At 40.3% G+C, this 23,234-nt stretch overlaps 1 protein-coding gene across 2 annotated transcripts; it reads left to right on the top strand.

The window, feature by feature from the left end:
- Positions 1 to 1,409: 1,409 nt before the first annotated feature.
- On the top strand, positions 1,410 to 23,047 carry dspa (desmoplakin a). Of its 2 annotated transcripts, none has more exons than XM_037787898.1 (24): positions 1,410 to 1,815; positions 3,555 to 3,639; positions 3,780 to 3,898; positions 4,185 to 4,341; positions 7,605 to 7,730; positions 7,880 to 7,939; positions 8,028 to 8,195; positions 8,331 to 8,435; positions 8,520 to 8,615; positions 8,701 to 8,826; positions 9,062 to 9,214; positions 9,954 to 10,108; positions 10,451 to 10,577; positions 10,732 to 10,918; positions 11,009 to 11,259; positions 11,495 to 11,676; positions 11,861 to 11,999; positions 13,294 to 13,487; positions 13,626 to 13,788; positions 14,929 to 15,012; positions 15,132 to 15,239; positions 15,492 to 15,590; positions 16,280 to 18,094; positions 19,308 to 23,047. In XM_037787898.1, the coding sequence occupies exons 1-24, from the start codon at positions 1,550 to 1,552 to the stop codon at positions 22,503 to 22,505; spliced, it is 8,163 nt and encodes a 2,720-aa protein (XP_037643826.1). In that variant the 5' UTR covers positions 1,410 to 1,549; the 3' UTR covers positions 22,506 to 23,047. The 2 variants fall into 2 exon arrangements, with proteins under 2 accessions (XP_037643826.1, XP_037643827.1); XM_037787899.1 differs by having other exon boundaries at positions 1,411 to 1,815; positions 16,280 to 16,777.
- The last annotated feature ends 187 nt before the right edge of the window (positions 23,048 to 23,234 follow it).

The following is a 23,234-nucleotide window of genomic DNA, read 5'->3' as shown; positions in this document are numbered from 1 at the left end:
TCATGATTTTAGAATAATTATTCAGAGGGTGTATAAGTGAGGTTCATGGAGTCCTTTGCAAAATTAAAAATTTACTTTTTTATTATTATGACAGGGAAAAAGCACAGTGATCAATATCACAGTGAATGTGTTAGTGTTAGCCAAAAGACTAATTTCCAACTATTGTCCCTTTGCCAGATGTTAAATGATTCATTAAAACAAAAATGAAGCAAAAATCAGACCAGTCAAGTTAGATGTTATTCCAAACACTAAAAATCTATTTATTTCAATTGTAGATTTCACAAAATATGAGTTACACCATACAATATAACGAATCCAGCTGGTCTCAAATTGATCACAGAGATGATTAAATGTCTCTGACATTATACACCATCTGTATACATTTATTTTGAAGATGGCAAACAGTTGCCTTTGTTTGTAACAAGATAGTAACCACGAATAGTGGCAAAGTAGCCTATCCAACTTTAAGTCACGTCAAGTCAATAAAATAACAATACAATACTTAAATACAATAAAATAAGTGATTAATAAAATAGCAATAAAATAGAATAAAAGTTTACTACTTAAATACAATAAAATACGTGATTAATAAAATAACAATAAAATAGAAAAAAATATTCAACTGAAATAGAATAAAAATAAGGGACTAGTAAAATAACAATAAGATAGAATTTAATTTTCAACTTAAATACAATAAAATAGCAATAAAATACAAAAAATAAATTCAATAAAATATGTGATTAATAAAATAACAATAAAATAGAATAAAAGTATTCAACTCAAATATAATATAAATAAGTGACTAATAAAATAACAATAAAATAGAATACAATTTTACAACTTAAATACAATAAAATTAGTGATTAATAAAACAACAACAATAAAATAGAATACAATTTTACAATTTAAATACAATAAAATAAGTGATTAATAAAACAACAACAATAAAATAGAATACAATTTTACAATTTAAATACAATAAAATAAGTGATTAGTAAAACAACAATAAAATGGAATACAATTTTACAACTTAAATACAATAAAATAAGTCATTAATAAAACAACAACAATAAAATAGAATACCATTTTTACAACTTAAATACAATACAAAAGGTGATTAATAAAACAACAATTAAATAGAATAAAATGTTAAATACAATACTATAAGTGAATAAAAATAATTCGTCAACTAGGACTTTGTCTATTAGGCTACATGAAGTTAAACACATGTTGTAATCCATAATAATTCTGTGGGGAAACAACGTTTGAAATGATTGCAACATAACTTTTTCAGCAGAATGAAAATGACAGCCCAGCAGTAATAACATTCCCACCCAGGCTAGTGGGTGCAGGAGTGTTTCGTAAACACAGAAAGGTGTGGTTTCAGCTTCCGTCTATTCACAGCAGACCATTATCTGCGCAACAGTCAGGAGAGACGGGGAGGGGAAAAGGAAAGGAGCAGATCTGTCCTCTGTCTGGTCTGGACAGCAGAGCAACAAAACAACTTCAAACTTTATATTAAAACATTAAAAACAACAACTCAGCCAACATGAGTATGTACGGCTCCAGCTCGAGACTGGCCACGCTGGGCCAGAGAAGTAATTCGCGACAGGATTTGGCGAGTCCAAGTTTTAGAAACGACGTGTTCGTCGGTGGAAACGGCTTCCAGGGAGATTACCAAGGTGGAGACGTCGTAGGCGGTGGTGGTGGTGGTGGTGGAGGATACACCTACACCACCTCTTACTCCAGGAGCTCCATGCACGGCGGGGGGGCACCTAAAGGACAGATCAGCCAAGGTGGTGGAGGTACAATGAAGTAAGTGTTCTTCTATATCACCTGTTGCTTTGGAAATTAGTTTTACGCACGGAGATGTGATAAAATAAGCCATTAAATGTACAAAAATACACATTTATAAGAGTTCGGTTGTTCTTTAACTAACAAAATGCAAACTATAAACTACTAATTCATGCAGATTCTTGAGAAACATGTCCTCTGTGTCCATTCAAAGCCATGAAACCCATTTGGGAAAAGCAAACACTCACATCCAACCCCCCAGCATCAACACAGAAAACAGCTTTTAGAGCTAGTCACATGTCAAAGACAATGTTTGGAACAGTAATGCAGAACAGCACTTTAATATGGACATAAATGCACTTTTCTCTGCTACTAAACACGACTGCAAATTGGGTTTATGACTGCAAATGGTAGGAAATTGTGTCTGAAATGTTTACTTATTTTATTGTTATTTTTAGGTATGTTCATTTTAATACTTATTTATTCTATCCTTTTTAATGCACTGACGGGAGCTGCTGGGAGAGAAACAATATTTCGTTTTCTTCTTTGTATGCAATGACAATAAAGTGAATCTTGAATCATTAGTCACCAAGCAGGTTCCCTCCAGGCCATTCACTGCTGCTGGCTCACCACAGACTGATAATTAATGAATGCTGTAGGCCAAAGAGATAATTGTACCTAAAGGAACACAAAGTCTACTGGTTTTCTACCAGTCCAAACTCATCCCAGGGATTGACATCTTTGCTGCAAACATCATTTTCTAATGCGTTTACGTGTGTTTCATTATGCAATCCTATAGTTGAATCACTCCTGATTGGTTTTTCCCAAATATTCTGAGGAAATACATGGACACACCCCTTACCATCATTCATGACGTCAGTGTCTAATGTTGTAACAGTGAAGTCAGAAGTGTAAAAACAGGATGTGTGTGTGGGGGAGTTGTTTAAGCTCTTTAAAGACAGAAAGTCAAGAATTGGTCCATTTTTTTTGTATTGGTGACCCTTTGGTGACCTACAAGCTATGGGCAGACTAAAAACAATTAATGAGTTTGTGTTGGATTAAAAAAGGATTATTCCCTCAGCAGAAACTGCTTTGTTCTTTCTTCAATTTTCACACATTATTGTTGTTGCCATGCCATGTTGTTCATTAAGAACGTTGGATCTGATATTTTACGTTTTCATTTCCAAGTTCTGTGAAATTGAATGATCATTTACAAGCATTTATACCAATCTAGTAAGCTATTAACTATAGTAACAGTATATGTCTTTGAAACAGTGCTTATTAAAAGATTAGAAACAAACAAAGCTAGCTCTACATACATATAAAGTAGAATTAAGTAAGGCTGGGTGATGTGATGATATATATCGTCAAAACAATATACAAATGTCTATTGTATCTATTTTCTATATCGTTTCTATTGTTCATTTTACACTCAAGTTCTTAAAATGAGAAAACACTCAATACTTTTCATTTGTCAAGTATTTATTTCACACAGGAGTATACAAAAATAGTCAAACAATATAGACTGTTATTTATTGAATTACCAGAAAACATGCTATATCGTTTGTGATATATATTGTTAACGAGATATGTAATTACCTATATATTGTGATGGAGGATTTCTGTCATATCATCTAGCCCTAGATTTAAGTTCTTAAAACACATAGTACACTGTATTTTCTTTTTTTAATTATGCTTTTCACATTGATATCATTAATTACAAGCTCTGAAAATGTATTTTTTTCCCCCCTCATGTGTAGTGTGCAGGCCATCCATCAGAAAGCGATGTTCCTGACAGGCCAGTGCCAGGAATACCTGCAGAGAGCAAAGATGATTCTCCAGGGTGTAAGTGTAGCACGCAGATTACACCGAACACAGCTGATCTCAAGTATTTGTCTTCACTCCTAGTGCTAATTAGAATAATGTCAACCTCAATATTATAGTGTTTTCTGCTCATGCATCAACACGATGATGATTTTTTATAGGGGGGTCCAGCTGTGGAGGCAGAGAAGCTGTTGATCATGGCTTCAGAAACCATGGAGCAGATGACGTTGTGTGGCAGAGAGCTGCAGCAAATGCGTATCCCTAATGACGTATTCAGAAGGTAAGACAGGATGCCGTGTGTGGGTGTTTGCTGTTTGTCTTTGCATGTTTGCATGTGTTCATTCACGACTGTGTATTCTGCCTAAAGGTTAATGAGTTGATATGGTAGTATTTAAGGTCGTAGAGAGTAGCATCTGAATTTAATTTTGTAGTTGAATCAAACCGTATAAAGACAAAGTAATCCTGAGGAGTTATATTTGCCCCTCAGCTGTATTTGCCCAGCTGAGCTCTTTGATGTGGAGCCATCAGTGTGGAAGATTCACAAAGTGTATACCTTTTTTGTACAGCTTAGAACAGTTCCACCACATGCATGGCATTCTCCAACAGCAGCTAGGCAGCGGCGGCTTAGGCAGTATGCCCCCGAGAGGCGGCAGAGGCAGCGCGGGTTCCCTCGATGGGGGGAGGATCTATAATGACGCCATGTCCTGGATCGCCCAACAGAAGGTGAGCTCTTCATAAGTCAGAGACATTTAAGGACATGATACAAATAAACACATCAAATATGGGCAATACGGTTGAAATCAATTTTCTTTTTCCTTCATCAATAGTCAAGTTTATTTGCATAGCATGTTTAAAAACAATTGGTGTAGAGCAAAGTGAACACCGAGTAAAATATCACCAACAAAAGCAACAAAATAACAATAGGTTGCAATGGAAAAATACAAGGCAATATTATAATATGTGTCTAAATCTAAAACAGAATGAAACTTGTAAGAGTAATTTATAAAAAATAAAAGTTTATAATATACTAAAACATTAAAACCACCAAGAGCATCCAAAGGCCACTGAAATATAATCCTAGTCCATAAAATAATCAAATGTATGTGTAATTCAATGATCTGTGTTCCACTGTTATGGACACATACATTTTCTTTTGAATGACGATGACAATGTATTTGTAATTTGGACAATCATTAAATGACGATACAGAATCGTTGCCAGCATCAGTAAAGGCCGTGTCTAGAAGGTAACCTGCAAAATGCGAAATCTGATCTGAAATCTGCAAAAACCTGCAAATATATACAGTATATATATATATTATAATAGATAGATTTTGTGCAAGTTTCCCAACTTGCGGGTTACCTTCTAGACCCGACACATCAGTACACTCGTCTGATGCATTCTGTGACTGCATCATCAACAAATGTCTTGCTAAAACTCAAATGCCCAACAGTTTTCTCAACCTGTTTGAGCAGTACGAATAGTTGCGCCTGCGTGTGCATGCCTGTGTTTCTGGGTGGATTAGTGTGCACTGTTTTTTTATGTGAAGGGTGGAGGAGGGAGGGAGGGAGGGAGGGGGATGCACTTACCCTATCACTTATTCTGACCTCCCGTAACTGAAACCATCTGGACACACTGCCAAAACCTGATCCGTGAGTCAAAGAGGCTGCGGGGGGTGGGGGGGGGGGGGGGGGTGGGGGGGGGGGGGGGGGGGCAGTGAAGAAGGATTGAAACAAAGAAGAGGAAAGAGCTCTGCCATTTGAGAAAGAGACGGTGAGAGAGAGAGAGAGAGAGAGAGAGGAAGGCAGAAAGAAAGAAAGAGAGAGAGAGCGGGAGGCAGATAAAGAAGCTGTGGGAGCAAAAAAGAAAAGTAGAAGTAAAAGAGTGTGAAATCTGACACTATCCACTGAGTCAGTTGTTGTGGGACAGGGCAGTTCAGCAGGACTGTAACATGCTCATGGGAAAACGCCCTTCTAGTCTCTACCTCACCAACCCTCCCACCCAACCAAAAACACACCCTGTCACTCTGTCACCACCACTTCAAGCCTCACCCTTTATATAATAGATCATCACTCATTTTCCCTCCGTCATCAGATGTAGAAACATTTCTTTTCTGTCTCAGTATTTAGTTATTTCAAACTAAACTAACATTTTCTCCCAAACTGTGAACATATGATGACCTACTGCAGTGTCTCTATGTACGTATGTAGGTCATGCGTTTAGCCGTTGCACCTACAGTCCAACATATAACTTTGTTAACCATTCTATTCAGGCCACTAGCTTTACTGCTGATAGTCTCGTAACAGCCAAGCAGTGCGTAGCTTCATGAAGGAAAAGGGAGTGGTTAGAGAACAAAAGACTTGAGAGAGAGAAAAAATGTGAGTAAAGGACCGGCTGAGGTCGGTTTGCTGGCAGAGCTCTTATCAAAGCTGAGGGCTGCTAACAAGAGAGGAATAGTTGGGATAGTTTCCTGCTTAGCAACAGGCTTAATGATTATATGCTGACACCTAGAGGACAAAGAGGGCAAAGACAGATTTATGGTCAAGGGAATTTATAGCAGGTAGTGTTTCTGTTGAGATTTAGAATAATGTTGCCTTAAAGAATAAAGAAGGCTCATTGTGTATTTTTCTTGCAGTTAAAATAAAACCATGAAAAGACTCAAACAAGGAGCTGATTTTATTTACAACTATTGCCTGTGTGGCTAAAGCAGATAAAGTTATTTATCTGTGCTCCAGAGCTTCATTGTTGCCCAAAAACTATTAAAACACATCGATGAGCCACACCGTTGCACTGGGTGGCATGTTCCTTCATTACAATGAGCATAGCTGCTGGTTTATTTTGAGTCAATTCCACACACACTGTCCTGCTGTTGTAAATACTCAATAGAGCACCAAATGTGTATTAATTCGCCATTGAAAATAGTCCCCAACAAATGCACAATTTGTGTTTCATTTATTTTTTTCATTCAACCTTTATTTATACTCAAGATCACTGAGGGGTGAACCTCATTTACAATGACATCGAGTCAATAATAAAACAAAGAAAAGGAAAACAAAACAACAACAATGAGATATACAAATAGAGATAATGCAATATCATTATAAAAATATATTAAAGCCATTAAATCTTTTTGATTAGGAAAAATAATTTGATAGAGGTGTAAAATAAAGTTAAGTATATAAAAAAGAATTGATTTGAATGAGTTGCTGTATTTTCTTCCAGGAGTCAGTTGCACTTAAATTAAAATCAATTTTTCCAAGTTCCAGATTAAGTAGCATTTGCTGAAAACAGCAGGTGTTTTAGAAAATTACTGAGCTCTTCTAAAAAAATGAGATAATGTATTTATGACCTATTTTTAAAGATTTACGTCTTCAGTAGGAATGAATGGCCTTAGGGTAGCGCCACACAGACAGGTTAGGGAGGTCAGACAGCATTGAGAGACAGATTATGCTTTGTTGGTTTTTCATGAATTTGTTGATAATAAAACATAAGGAATAATGCCAGACTTATTCTTTAAAATGTGTATATACATTTGGCTGCAACTAAAGATTATTTCCATTATCAATTTGGTCTATAAAATGTTAGAAAATAGGGAAAAATGTCCATCCCAGTTTCTCAAAGTCCAAGGTAATCTAAATGTTTTATTTTGTCAGTCCAAAACCCAAAGGTATTCAATTAAATATGATATAAAACAGAGAACAGCAGGAAATCTCCATATTGTAGAGGCTTAAAACAGCATTTTCTGCCATTTTTGATGAAAAATGACTGTAACAATTAATCGTTTTTCAATATAATTGGCAATTACTTTTCTGCCGATCGACTAATCGTTGCGGCTCTATATATACAGTATATATTAACCATTATACAGTAATGTTCCACAAAATGTTATTTATTTTGCTTCAATTGAGATTGATTTTGACATTGTAATTGTGTGCAGCAGTTGTTGCATTTTAAAAGGTAATAAACTGTGATTCTGTAACTTGTAGCGCATGATTGAGACGGCTCAGTGGGGAGACGACTCTGAAACCATAGAAAAGCAAATCATAAGCCACAGCAGAAGCCACAGCTCCATCCAGAGGAGCCAGGAAGTAGACCGCGCCCGAGATGAGCTGGTAAGTGGTTTCCCTGTTTTGAAGCTCTTCTTTAGATTCTTTAGATCTCTTGTCTGTTACGGAGGATGATCATCCATGCATCATGTGCACAAAGGTTTTGTAAATCTTATTTAAAACTGAGCAAAATAACATAATCTCTTTTTTTGTAGAACATGAGGGGCGACAAGTACAACCTGGCCATGCTGGAACAAGAATGGGAAAGCCTGCAGGTAGAACCAAACTCTTTCACAAATATGTCAAAATCAGCAGCACTTTTGTTTGTAGTATATTCATAAATTTACCTTGTGTCTGTCTCAGAAAATGTCCCACAGCCGCGTGCAGCAGCTGCGCGATCTTCAGGGCATCATCGATGAGATATCCCGAGCCATCATGTGGGTGAATGAGAGAGAGGAGGAAGAGCTGATGTTTGACTGGGGAGACAAGAACATCGACCAGTACATCCCCAGGAAGCAAGAGAGCTACTCTGTAAGGCTTCTTTTCTCCTGGTTGGATGTTTCTGACTCTGACTTACACGTTTAATATTTGATGTGTTTTTATTTCCTATACCATTATAATCTTAGTGAAGTATGTTCGCTCTCTTACTTTCTGTTCTCCTGCCAGGGGCTGATGAGGGACCTGGAGGAGAAAGAGAAAGAGCTAAACAAGCTGAAAGTGAAAGCAGACGGACTTGTGAACAACAACCACCCTGCATCTGATAAGATTGAAGTAAGTTTTTTTCTGGGTGTTTTCCTCTCCTTAGCAGCTGATTATTTGTTGATGTTGTACTGATGACTCTGTGTGCGCCCACAGGCCTACATGGACACCTTACAGACCCAGTGGAGCTGGCTTCTCCAGATCACTAAGTGTATCCACATTCATCTGAAGGAGAACGCTGCCTACAGCCAAGTAAGTGCTCAGTCCTGTTGATGAAAATAGTGCCCTGTGTGTTTTCATGTGAACGCTGATCAAAGGTTTTTGCTGCCACATTCAGTTTTTCAAGGAGGCCAACGAGACCTACGCAAAGCTGCAGAAGGAGCACGAGACTATCCGAAGCAAGTTCACATGCGACAAGAAGACCCCGCTGGAAAGCCTCACTGAACTCCTGAGAAACCTGGAGGTATCATTATACTATACGTATTTCCCTGCAGGTGTGGAGCATGAAACGTGCTTAAAAAACGATTTGCTCTGTCTAGTGACCTGTTTTTTTAACAATTTGCATGTCTGGTGAACTGGTTCGGCCAGTTTTATTTAAGAGACTAAATGGAATGTCGTGTGCTTTTGAACTCTGAATGGTAGTTGCAGTGTACAGTGGTTCAGTTAATAACACAGATCTGATTTTTGCACGTTCACAGAGAGAGAGGGAGCGAGTCATGGAGAATAAGAGGCAGGTCCAGAGTCTGGTCAGCAAATCTAAGGCCATTGTCAGGCTGAAACCTCGCAACCCTGAGGAGAAGAGCAGCAGCCCCGTCATCGTTGAGGCCATATGTGACTTTAAACAAGACCAGGTGGGATATATGCTCTCTCTCACACACACACACACACACACACACACACAAACACATTCACACACCTTAGACTGTATATAAGAAGTAGACGTAGTCACTGTGACATCACTCATTGGTTTGTGGGCTGCCGTTTTGAAACCTTGAGTCCGGCATTTTTGGCCGTCGCCATCATGTTTTTTTGCAACCAGAAGTGACATGTGAGGGTGGAGCTAAGTACAACCGAATGCTGAATGAGACATTTTTAGGCGTCCAAAATGTTACTTTCAAGAACTGAAAACACACTGTGAAAGGGTTAAAGCTATAAGACGAAAACATGGACAACTCCCAGACCGGGCAACGCCGTGGTAGTGACCTGTCGATCACAAGGTAGCCACGTCCTAAAACATACCCTGCTTTATGGTCTATTTGACTCTAAATTGGACCATAATTTACGAAATGAACATCATGCTGTATTGAAGAAGACTTGAAACTAGCGATTGAGACCATAAACTCATGTTTACAATGTTATATATGTAATAAATCAAGTTGGAAGTAGGGTCATTCTCTCATAGACTTCTATACAATCAGATGTCTTTTTGCAACCAGAGGAGTCGCCCCCTTAGAAAGAATGCAAGTTTAAGGCACTTTCACACTGGCTTCACTTTTCAGAATTGGACGTAGCCCACTAACACACACAGAGTATGAAGTGGAATATTACAAGTATGATTCAGCGTTTTCTCTGTTCTGTTTTGTGCTTCAGATAGGGATTTTAAAAGGGAACGATGGCATCCTTAAGGATAACTCGCAGCGCAGCAAGTGGCTCGTGACGGGACCTGGAGGTCTGGACATGTTGGTCCCCTCTGTGTGTCTGCTGATCCCCCCGCCAAACCCGCTCAGCATCGGCCTCGCCAACAAGTAAGAACCATTCAGTCAGTGTAGACCAGTGTAGGTCTGTGAAAAACCCTGCACAGATGGTCAGGGCAGTTAAAAAAAGATATCGACTCAAGGGGATTTATAGTGTAATAAATATATTGGATGCATCACATTTTCCGAAGCTAGATAGAAAAACAGCCGTCCTTTTGGGATGGTAATAAATATTTTTTATTCTAAAAGGTTTTTATAAGCATAAGAGGTAAAAAAAAATAACCATAACCCACAAAGGAGCAAGTAATCATCCTGTTAAAATGAAAATATTTTGATAAATATAACATGTTTATCATGTAGTGTCTGCATATTAATGGCTTGTGCTGTTCCTAGGAATGAGCAGTATTATGAAGCCATCATGAGCATCTGGAATCAGCTCTACATCAACATCAAGAGTCTCATCTCGTGGCAGTACTGCCTCAAAGACATGAACTACATCAGCTCCCTCACTGTCAGCATGGTAAGACGTCACAAAGAGTTTTACTGTTACAATAACTTACTGTTTTCATACCAAGTAAAGCTGAACTAAATTCAGTTTCCGTCTTATCGAAAACACTTTATCTGACGCCTCTTGTGTCTTTTGCTTAACCTGACCGCTCTCCGTTGCCTCTCAGCTATCTAAGATGCGTCCAGAGGAGTACCGCAGTATCATCCAAAGACTGGAGACTCACTACCGAGAGTTCCTGAGTAACAGCAAAGGGTCTGAGGTGTTTGGGGAAGAGGATAAGAAAACGATCAAGAACCACTTTGATAAAACCCAGAACCACATTGAAACACTGATTATCCAGATACCTGCTCACAGTGAGTATAAAAGGTCTTATTCCTAAATTGTCAGTCCACAAAATGTTTCAGTTTTTTCCACTATAAATGTATATTGTCAATATTTTGCAGCAGGTGATGAAGGGGTGAAGGTTGAGCCCCCAAAACCGGAGCCCCCCACGATCGTCAAGATCGTCCCCGAGGTCAAATCCCAGCCTCCCCCTTCCCAACCCAGCTCCACCCTCAGCCTCAGCCTGCTCCATAGTCTGCAAGAGATTCGACGCAGGCTGGAGCTGGCCGAGTCCGGTCTCACCAGTCACCTCCACGTTCACCTGGGGGACAACAGTGTGCACGAGTGCTCTGTGCACATCCAGCAGCTGGAGGTGTGTAACTTTATCCTTTATCGTTCTGTCTAATTAAAAGTGAGGTTCCTCTTTGGTAAAAAAAAAACATTTCAAAATTGGCAAAATATAACTGTAAATATACCCTCTGTGTACAGCTTACCACAAGAAAATTACGAGTGAATCTCTTAAACAAAATATTAATTTCCTGTTTCAAGCACAGTGTGAAACAGCTGATTATGCTAAATGTAATGTATTATGACATATTGACATCCAGAGTGTGAACCAAGACCTGGACTCCATTCATGATGAGTACCTGCGACTGAGAGCAAAGATTCTAAAGCAGCTGGCTGGGATACCTGCAGACTCCGAGCAAGCCAAGTTCCTCCGCTCTGAACTGGAAATCATCAACCAGAAACTGGGAGGCCTGCAGGGTCTCTACCCGGCCTACCATCAAAGGTACGTTAATTTAGGCTATTCACATCACCTTTATATTTATCCCACAATGATTGAGAAATTTCTGCACAAAATAAAGTAAGTACCGGGACCAGAACTTGTTGCAACATACAGCTTTACTGATTACAAAGTAAAATCACTGTTTTCCTCATTAAATGTGCATTTAATGTCTTTGCGTGTTTACCAGGCTGTCGGCTCTTAAGGGGTTGCTCCTGAGCCTTCTTCAGGCTGAAGATATCATTAAAGTCCACGAGACCCGGCTGACGGAGAAGGAGACCACCTCTCTGGACCTTACAGAGGTGGAAAACTATCGGAGCACACTAAAGGTTTGACACACTTTTTATATTTAGTTTGAACTGCAAGACTTCTACAAATTAATTAGTAGCACTAAATCATCGTTGTCCTCTGTGGGACATGAGGCCACAACTAAATACACCATCTCCTATTTTATATTGCAATATCACTATATGTTGTGATATACTACATTTTCTGCTAAATTAATTGAGAAACTTGAACAAGGAAGTTCATTCTTGACCTTAGAAACCGTATGTGTGACCGTATAACATGAACACAAAAGGTCCACTTACTAGCTTTTTTCTGAGCTTTCAACCACATCTCACAGTCTTTACGTCTCTTCAGTCCTCAGTGACTGGATGGGTTATTATGATCCCCACTCTTGTATGCAACAACTTGTTGGCATATGCTGAGGATTCACACTTGGGTCACATGACAAAACCAATAGGTGTGAATGTAACAAAGTACATTTACTAAGTATTGTAGTATGAGTATTGTGCTTGAGTACACATTTGTGGTAATTGAGTATTTCCATTTTATATCACCTTATACTTGTACTCCACTACAATTCAGTTAAAAATAAAGGTAATGATAATAATCCAACAAATGATAACACTCACATGGGCCATTTTTCTGCATTTCTAAGTACTTTTACTTTTGATAGTTTCAGTACATTTTGTGTACTTTTATTTATAGAGGACCTACTATGCTCATTTCTAGGTACATTCTTGTATTTTGGGTTTCTACTAGAACATGTTTAGAACATGCTTTAATGTTCAAAAAACACATTTATTTTTCTCTTTAAGACTGGCTTGTGAGAAAAACATGGTGCACATTTGCAAAGGTAGTTCTCAAGCTGCGGTTGATATATTCTATTGAGCCTGCATGTGACATAGGAAAGGGAGCCAAATCTGAATGGCTTATCAAATCACATGTTTTCTGATCTAGGCAGCCCACAAAATACTGACTGGGTTGTCTTATTTCACAGTTTGTGGCTTGGTAGGCACTCCAGATACCCAAATATATGTGCACAAGCACTGAAAAGTGAGTTTTTTTATGATATGTCACCTTTTAAGTAACATTTTAAATGCAGGAATTTAACTTGTAATGGAGCATTTTAATATTACAGTATTGCTATATGCAGTAGGATCTGAATACTTCTTCCACCACTGACAAAACCATAGCCAATCTCTGACGAAGACCAATCATATCATGTATAAATTCTTGTCATAGCACCCACCTCTTTATGTAAATAGGACTCTAATAGGATATATGTTTATAGTTGAAATGTAAAATTTGAATCTATTTTTTGATTGTCTATTAAAGCAAATGAAGAGTGATCTGGAGCAGAAAAGAGACTTGCTGACGGCCATGGAGTCTGACCTGGCTAAAGCAGTGCACTGTAATGGTCAAATCTCCGAGTCTTTCCACAAGTGTGACGTGGACTTGTCCAAGTACTCAGACCTGGTGGGTCAGATGTCTGACCGCTGGCGCCGCATTCAAACTCAGATCGACAGCAGGTATGATAGTTTGTACATGTACACACATTCGTTCAATACCTGTGAATATTTCTCCACATCCTCCGTCCGTCATTGCTGGTAACAACTCTAAAAATATCCTTTCATCCCTTCCTCTCCCTCCCACTCTTTCCTCCTCAGAGTGTGGGACTTGGAGAAGCAGGAGAAACAGCTGAATCATTACCAGCAGAGCAGCACTCAGCTGGATCAGTGGATCAACAATGCCAGGAATCGCCAGGACATGCTTCAGTCGGTTAAGCTCAGCGACATCCAGACTCTGATGGACCACCTCAACCAACAGAAGGCATGTCTTTCCATGTTTACATCAACATATTGTAATCAATAATGATAGTTGAACTGATTTTATTTTTAATTGGAAATACTGACAGCCATGAGCATTGGTGTAGGTGTGTGGATTTTATAAATTAAACAGCAGCATAAGTGGAAAGTGTGCAAAAAAATGTGTACATGATTCGACTTACTAGCCCTTGAGACCAAGAAAATTAATTTGTTGAGTAACCGCCTATAATATTATCAACATTCTTGTCTAATATTATAATAATATTAAAATTCTTATCTAATATTATAATAATATTATTAAAATTCTTGTCTAATATTATTGTATCATTAAAATTCTCATCTAATATTTTAATAATAGCAATGAAATTCTACAATATTATAATAATAACATTCAAATTCTTGTTTAATATTAATATATCATTACAATATTATAATAATACAATTAAAATTCTATTGTAATATAATAATAATATTATTAAAATTATTGTCTAATATTATAATAATATCATCAAAATTCTTATCTAATGTAATAATGTTATAAAAAATCATCTCTAATATAATAATATCATTAAAATTCATGTGTAATATTATAATAATATCATTAAAATGATTATCTAATGTTATAATAATATTAAAATTCTTGTCTAATATTATAATAATATAATTAAAATTCTATTCTAATATTATAATAATATTATTCAAATTCTTGTCTAATATTGTAATAATTTAATTTAAATTCTTATCTAATATTATAATAATATTCAAATTCTTATCTAATATTATAATAATATTATTCAAATTATTGTCTAATATTACAATAATATCATTAAAACTCTTGTCTAATATTATAACAATATCATTACATTTCTTGTATAATATCATAATAAAATTATTAAAAGTATTGTCTAATATCATAATAATATCATTAAAATTATTTTCTAATATTATTATAATATCATTAAATGTGTTGTCTAATATTATAATAATATTATTAAAATTACTGTGTAATATTATAATAGTTTTATTAAAATTATTGTCTTATATTTTAATAGTATCATTAAAATTCTTAATGGATATCTTAGAAGAAGCGCAGACTGGTCAGGGTCATCAGTGAATTTAATGCCCCCTTTTTCTGACTCTACAGGCACTACACACTGAAATTAAAGGAAAGAAGGAGAAAGTCGAGGTTGTGCATAGAAATGCTGACACCTGTGCTACCTCCATAAAGGTAGGTAGTTAATTAATGTGCACCGTTTTCTTTCATTTTTTATACATGTTATGTAGCTGATTAGCCCCAGCAAGTACAGTACAAAATAATGAAGTCCGTATTGTGTTGTGTGTTTTCAGGACTATGAGCTGCAGCTGGCTTCCTACAGTTCAGGCCTGGAGACTCTGCTCAATATTCCCATCAAGAGAACAATGCTTCAGTCCCCCGCTACTGTGGTCAGACAAGAGGTATGACGACCGTCTCTCCATTGAGTCACACTAAACCAATTATTAATACACATGTTAGTTATTACACATTCAATTAATTATTATATGTTAATCTTGTGTTTGTTAATTATAAATTAAACAATTTATATTATGACCTCATGTAATACAACAGGTTTAAAGGTTAATCCCTTAATTGCATCCGTCTCACTGGTATGTAATTAACACATAAACGTTTGACATCAGTATTAATCCAATGATTTTAACTCCCATCAGTCGGCTGACCTCCAGTCCCGCTACATGGAGCTACTCACCCGCTCCAGTGACTATTACAAGTTCCTTGGGGAGCTGCTGAAGAACATGGAAGAGCTGAAGGTTAGTATTGCAATTTTAAGATGGCGTTTAAAGGAACAGTGTGTAACTTTTCGTGGGATCTATTAGCTGAAATTGAATATAATATTCATAACTATGTTTTCATTAATGTATAATCACCTGAAACTAAGAATCGTTGTGTTTTCATTAGCTTAGAATGAGCTCTTCATATCTACATAGGGGGCCGGTCCTCTTCACAGAGTCCGCCATGTTGCTCCACCATGTTTCTAGTGCAGAACGGACAAACCAAACACTGGCTCTAGACAGAGCCTTTCATGTTTTTACGTTACCTGAAGGCCACCGTAGTTCTCTGACATGCTTGTGAAACTGCTGTAACGTGAGCCGCAGATTGGAAAACTGCGGTACCGCCAGCCGCGGTCTGACTTATGTTGCTCCTAAAGTAGTGTTATTCCAGTAAGGATGGCCTCTGAGCAAGGCGAATGGCATTACCACGGTTTTGCATGTTACCACAGTATTGGAAAGGGAGAAGTGAGCAGAGGGGTACTCAGTTGGTACTCAGTTGGTTGCAATTTGCAAGTACACCACTAGATGCTGCCAAATCCTTTAAGACATCATTGTTTCTGTGAGTCAATAATATTGTGTAAAATAAATAGTATGATAAAACAATGTTGTTTAACAATATGAAAGTAGGTGACTAAGGCTCTTTCTGTTTTTGTCAATGCTCTCTTCAGATCAGGAACACCAAGATTGAGATGTTGGAGGAGGAACTGAGACGTCTGAAGGAGGACATCCAGGATCGCAACCAGAAAAACAAGTCTCTGGAGGATGCTTTGGCCCGCTACAAACTGGATCTCACTCAGTCACAAGACCAACTCATTTCTATGGAGGAAGTGAAGAGAGTCTCAGTGATGAAAGTCAATACCACCATGGAGAACCTGGACAGCACAAACAGCCAGCTTCAGGATCTTAACGACCAGCTGACCCGCATTAAATACCAGCTGGATGAAGAAAAGAGGAAGAGAAGGTTGGCAGAGGAACGCTACACCAGCCAGCAGGAAGAGTACGAGGCGGCGGTTCGCCGCAGACAGAAAGAACTGGAAGAACTCAACTGGGCCAAGATTGACTTGGAAAAGTCTGTGAAGGACAAGGAACGTGAACTGGAGAGGATGAAGATACTGCTGGACGAGGAGGCGGCGCGTCGGCGAAGCGCTGAATCAGATAGCTCAAAGGTAAGAACACAGTGTAGCCAGGAGGTTAATCAACTTAAGCAGACATACGAGACACAGATCCACGTCACCAAGACGTCAATCCTGAAAGCCTCACAACAGAAAGAAGAAGACACGACGGAGCTTAGGCTGCAAGTTGACAGACTCACGTCTGAGAAGAGAGATCTGGAGGAGGAGCTGAGGAGACTGAGGCAGTCCATCGCTCACACAGAGGAGCAGAAGAGCAGAGCAGAGCAGGAGGCCAGCCAGCAGAGGTCCTCGGTGGTGCAAGAGACGAGGATACGCAGCGAGTTGGAGGTTCAGCTGAGAACCCTCATGCAGCAGGGAGGAGAGGATGAGCTCAAACTAAAGGAGTCCATCAAAAGCAATCAGGAGAAGTCCAGACAAATCAGCATGCTGACATTTAACCTGGAGGAGGAGGGGAAGAAGAGGAGAGCTCTGGAATTAGAAATCAGTCATCTGAAACAGGCTGAGGCCGACCTGAAGGCAAAGAACACCTCCTATCTGGAGTCCATTAACAAGCTCAAAGTGTCTGAGCAGGAGATCCGCATCACCCGAGTAGAGCTCGAGAAGCAGACCAGTGAGAAAGCCAAGGCCGAGCAGAGCTCTACCCGGCTGCAGAGCCGTATCCGGGAACTCCAGTGCTCTCTGGATGGAGCGGGAGCCGAGCTGGAGAAGCAGAAGAAGGCAACCCAGGAGGAGTTCACACGTAGAAAGAGGATGGAGGCAGAGCTGGAGAGGATGACGCATACTTGCAGAGAGCACACCACCACGATTAGCACAATGAAATCCATCCAGGTAGAAACTTCCAACTATGAGAGGAAGTTCGAGCAGGATCGCAGCGCCCTCCAGGATGCTCTAGACAAGAGTCTGAGGGAGCACAAAGTCACCAAGCAGGAATTGGCAGCCGTCACGGCCGAGCTGAGGGCGCTCAAACAGAAGCTCCAGCAGGAGCAGGCTCGAAGCCACGAGCTCAACCAACGCAACGAGAGTCTGTACAAGACCATCGAGGAGAAGAGCCGCCAGCTCTACGAGTACACCGCCGAGATCGAAAAGCTGAAGACTCTGACGCAGAACCTGACGAAGGAGAGGCTGAGGTTGGAGGAGGAGCTGAGGACGGTCAGGCAGGAGAGAGACGACATGAAGTTTAACAAAAACGCTACTGATGGAGAGACTGCCACTCAGATCTCAGCCCTGCATGTGCAGCTTCAGAGTAGCACCAAGAGGACCACGGAGCTCCAGGTTCTCATCAATGACCTGACCAAGGAGAGAGAAAAGCTCAAAGTGGAAATAGACAAATTCCAAAAGCAATCAATTGAGGTATTTTTGATTGCATTGAAGGATCAACCCCACATAATTCACCTAATTTTTTTCCTGCTTTTGCATGAATGGCTATAGGTGCATTAGGACTGAGCATGATTTCAAAGTGGTCCTGTTATATTAGTTCATTATTTTATGAGTTTTGCATGAAATTCACTTACAAATGGTTTTGCTCAGACTTGCATGTTGTTCACCCTTTTAACTTTCATATTGTGTGACTGAACTTAACTCATACAATAATAACAATCACTTAATTATTAACTACATACTAATTGATGTAATATATACTGTATAATGTAGGGCTGTCAATCGATGCAAATATTTAATCGCGATTAATCGCACATTTTTTATCTGTTCAAAATGTATCTTAAAGGGAGAAGTATTTAATACTATACTAATACTATCAACATGGGAGTGGGCAAATATGCTTGTTTTATTCAAATGTATGTATATATTTATTACTGGAAAATCAATTAACAACACAAAAAATGACAAATATTTTCCAGAAACCCTCAAAGGTACTGCAATTAGCATAAAAAATATGCTCAAATCATAACAAACTGCAGCCCAACAGGCAACAACAGCTGTCAGTGTGTCAGTGTGCTGACTTGATTATGACTTGCCTAAAACTGCATGTGATTATCATAAAGTGGGCATGTCTGTAAAGGGGAGACTCGTGGGTACCCATAGAACCCATTTTCATTCACATATCTTGAGGTCAGAGGTCAGAGGTCAAGGGACCCATTTGAAAATGGCCAGTTTTTCTCGCCAAAACTTGGTGTAAGTTTGGGGCGTTATTTAATCTCCTACGCGACAAGCTAGACGTCGCGAATATGACATGGTTGGTACCAATCGATTCCTTAGGTTTTCTAGTTTCATATGATACCAGTATATTATACTAAAAATCGCAAGTTGCGTTAATGCGTTAAAGAAATTAGGCGTTAAAACAAATTTGCTTTGACAGCCCTAATATAATGTACATGTACTTTCTAATCATTCAATGGCCTGTGACATCACACATCATATAGATATTGATGAAAAATTTTATATATTGATGAGCTCTTACAACATGCAGTTAAGGAAAGCCACGTGTAATTAATTCAGTCGAGTTGTGGCTCTTTGCATAATCTGCTTTTTGCTCTGTGCATCACTTATTGGCATTTCTTTACAGACGTAATAATGTGTTTTCTTTTTTTTTTCTTTCTCTCCCCAGACGTCCATGATGGTGCATAGTTCCCAAACCCAATACAGCGAGCTGGTACTAGAGAGGGACAGTCTGATGTCCAAGCTCAAACTTCTGGAGCAGGACAAGACCCGTCATCAGCGCATAGAAGAGGAGCTCACCCGCATCAAGCTCACGCTAGACACCGAGCTCCGCAACAAGCAGCGTCTGCAGGATGAAAAGAACGTCATCGTCAAGGATTTCAACTACATGAAAAGCCAGTATGAGCTGAGAGAGAGCCATATCAGGCAGTTTGAATCGGACAGAGACAAGGCTGATCGGGACAGGCTCTCCCTGAAGAGTGACATCGAGAGGCTTATGAGGGAGCTGAAGACTGTTGAGGAGAGGTACAAGAGCCGTCTGGTGATCTCTGAGAAGGAGGCGTCGGACCTGGCTCTCAAGAGAGATGCTCTGGAGAGAGAGATAAAGAGGCTGCAGCAGAGACCCAGCACTCTGGGCAAGCAGACCCAGACAGATGAGAAGGTCCCGACAGTGGATCCATCCAAGCTGGTATTTGACGGCGTGCGCCGCAAAGTCACAGCCCACCAGCTTTGTGACTGCGGCATAATCAGCAAAACCACGCTAGACCAGCTCCTGAAGGGGAAAAAGAGCGTGGATGAGGTCGCTGTGGACATCCAGCTCAGTCTAAAGGGTACCGGCATCATTGCTGGCATGACGACAGGCTCTCAAGGGAAAATGCCGTTCACTGAAGCGAAAAACAAGAACCTCCTCACCCCAGAGAGCGCCCTCATGCTCCTGGAAGCTCAAGCTGCAACGGGCTACATAGTGGACCCCGCGTTTAATGAAAGGATGCCCGTGGATACTGCCTGCTCACGAGGGATCATAGACACAGATGACAGAGACACCTTGGTGACAGCTGAAGCAGCCAGCACAGGCTTCAAAGATCCATACACTGGCAAAATGTTATCCGTGGGTCAGGCTTGCAAACAAGGCCGCGTAGACAAAGACACGGCCATCCGCTTGCTCCAGGCTCAGGAGTCCGTTGGAGGCATATTGGACCCTGTTTTGAGTGTGTTCCTTCCCAAAGATCTGGCCTTGGATCGCAATCTTATCGATGAGGAGCTCTACAGGGCTTTGGACAAAAAACCCACCTGCTACCTGGAGCCAGCGACGGGAGAGAAGATCAGCTACAATGACCTGAGGAAGAAGTGTGCGGTGGAACCTGTTTCTGGCTTGCTCCTGCTCCGTGGTCCAGAGAAGCCCATGACAGTGAGGGGTCTCCGCGGTGAAGTCAATGTCGGAGATCTCGTCGATGCAGGACTGCTGGATAAAACTGAAGTGGCAAAGCTCACAACAGGGCAAATCGAATCAAAGCTAAAGAACTATCTCTACGGCTCCACTTGCATCGCAGGGATCTACGACGAGGCCAAAGACCGAGTAATGCCCTTCTATAATGCAATGAAGGAAGGCCTGCTCATGAGAGGGACCACCCTGGAGCTTCTTGAGGCCCAAGCTGCTTCTGGCTTCATTGTTGATCCAGTCAACAATGTGTTCTTGACAGTAGAAGAGGCCGCAAAGAGAGGCCTGATAGGAAACGAGTTTAAGAACAAGCTGCTGTCTGCAGAGAAGGCGGTAACTGGATACAGAGACCCATCCACAGGAAAGACAATCTCCCTCTTCCAGGCCATTGAGAAAGATCTTATTGAGAAAGGACATGGAATCCGTCTTCTTGAGGCCCAAATTGCTAGCGGCGGTATTATTGACCCCAAACACAGCCACCGCATTGACGTCGCTATTGCCTATAAAAAGGGATATTTTGATGAGGAGATGAATGAGATCCTAACTTACGAAGGAGATGACACAAAAGGGTTCTTTGACCCTAATACTAAGGATAACCTGACATATCTTCAACTTAAGGACAGGTGCATGACAGACAGCAAGACAGGCCTCATACTCCTGCCGCTGAAAGACAAGAAGAAGCCCCAGAAGGTGCAGGAGAGCCGCACCAATGTCCTCCGCAAGAGGCGGGTTGTGATCGTTGACCCAGACACTGGGCTGGAGATGTCAGTGAGGGAGGCCTATCACAAGGAGCTAATCGACTACGACACGTTCCTGGACTTGTCGGAGCAGGAGTGTGAGTGGGAGGAAATAACTATAAAAGGGTCTGATGGCTCCTCACGTTTGGTGATAGTGGACAGGAAAACAGGAACCCAGTATGACATCCAGGACTGCCTGGAACGCGGTGTCGTTGAGCAGAAGTCTTTGGATCAGTATCGTGCCGGAACGCTAACCCTGACCCAGTTTGCAGACCAAATTACCAGCAGAACCAGCAGTGGCGAGATGACCATCTCAGCCCTCAATGTTGATGACATGGTCACCTGCAGCAGTCCCACCCAGGCGGCGCCATCCTCTCCTACCGTTCGTAAACGCTTCAACAGTATCTCTATCACTGTTTCTCCCCCTGAGCTGTTCGACGACCAGAGCCCCGTGGCGGCTATATTCGACACCGAGACCTTGGAGAAAATCACCTTGTCTGAAGGGCTCAGAAGAGGCATAGTTGACACCATTACAGCACAGAGGCTGCTGGAAGCCCAGGCATGCACGGGCGGTATTATCAACCCCGCCACTGGCGAGAGACTGTCGCTGCAGGATGCCGTCCATCAGAGCATCATTGACGACAGCATGAGCGCCAAGCTGAGGCCTGCCCAGAAAGCCTACCTTGGGTTTGAAGACGTGAAGACTAAAAGAAAGATGTCCGCAGCCGAGGCGGTGAAGGAGGCGTGGTTGCCCTACGAAGCTGGCCAGAGATTCTTGGAGTTCCAGTACCTGACAGGAGGCCTGATAGAGCCCGGAAGTGGACGCCGCATCACCATCGAAGAAGCCATCCGCAGAGGTTGGCTGGATGGTCAGGGGGCCCAGAAGCTTCAGGATACACGGAACCAACAGAAGAACCTGACCTGTCCCAAGACAAAGCTGAAGATCTCCTACAAGGAAGCCATGGACAGCTGCATGGAGGAGACAAGCAACGGTATGAAGATGCTGCCGGCCACCTCGATGTCCACCAAGGGGATCAGCAGCCCTTACAATGTCTCTAATCCCGGATCTCGTTCTGGGTCCAGGGCCGGTTCCCTCGTCGGCTCCAGGAGTGGGTCTCGTAGAGGCAGTGTGGATTACTCTTCCACTTACAGCTATAGCTTCTCCTCCAGCAGCACCAACACTCAATCTTAATACACAACATAGAAAATAGAATGAAACTAGACTAGTTATTACCAGCAGTTTTTATAACAGTTTGCTTTTCTAAATGCTTTTCTGATTATGAGATTTGGGGAGGTTTGTTTAAATACTAATGCTGAATTCATTTAAGTGTTTTGATTGTTTGCAATTTTTGGTGATTTGGTGTTTCAATATTAAACTTAATGCATAGTATAATTAATATTCTCAAGCACAATGAATATATTTGTCATAGCTCATTTTAATATATGGCTTTTTTTTTTAGAATTTAACAATTTGTTATTTCAAAATATGCTTGTTCACCTCAGCTTCAGCGTGCACTAAGAATTAAGTTTGCTTTTTTTATTTGTAGTTTTTTTGCAACTTGACTTATGTATGTGTTCATTTATTTTTTGAAAAAAAAAAAAATTGTTAATTGCAAATACTGAGGTTTGGCTTAAAATACTGACTTGACAATGTAATGATCATCTATGAAAATTCCTTGCCACTAAAATGTTATTCTCACGTGATTGAAAATAAAGTTGTCATAACAATTTTGATTTATTCGTTTGCTCATTCATTCATTTACTAGCTGGATAACTGTATTGCGCATTAAAAGCTTTAACAGTTCACTATGTGAGGAGAAAGCAGTACCCATTGTAACCTATGGATGGCGCTAATTGTCATGCTAAAACTGTGAGGACGAGCCTGTTTTCCCTCTTAGCACACCATAGGTGGGAAACAAAA

Source organism: Sebastes umbrosus, chromosome 12, assembly GCF_015220745.1.
Source record: "Sebastes umbrosus isolate fSebUmb1 chromosome 12, fSebUmb1.pri, whole genome shotgun sequence".
Lineage (NCBI taxonomy): Eukaryota > Metazoa > Chordata > Actinopteri > Perciformes > Sebastidae > Sebastes > Sebastes umbrosus.
The sequence above is the reverse complement of the archived record's forward strand: the minus strand, read 5'-3'. Positions and strand labels throughout refer to the sequence as shown.

Coding starts and splice junctions, on each gene's coding strand:
- dspa (XM_037787898.1), top strand. CDS start 1,550: ATGAGTATGTACGGCTCCAGCTCGAGACTGGCCACGCTGGGCCAGAGA. Junction 11,677..11,860: donor TACCCGGCCTACCATCAAAG/GTACGTTAATTT, acceptor CGTGTTTACCAG/GCTGTCGGCTCTTAAGGGGT. Junction 18,095..19,307: donor TCCAAAAGCAATCAATTGAG/GTATTTTTGATT, acceptor TTCTCTCCCCAG/ACGTCCATGATGGTGCATAG.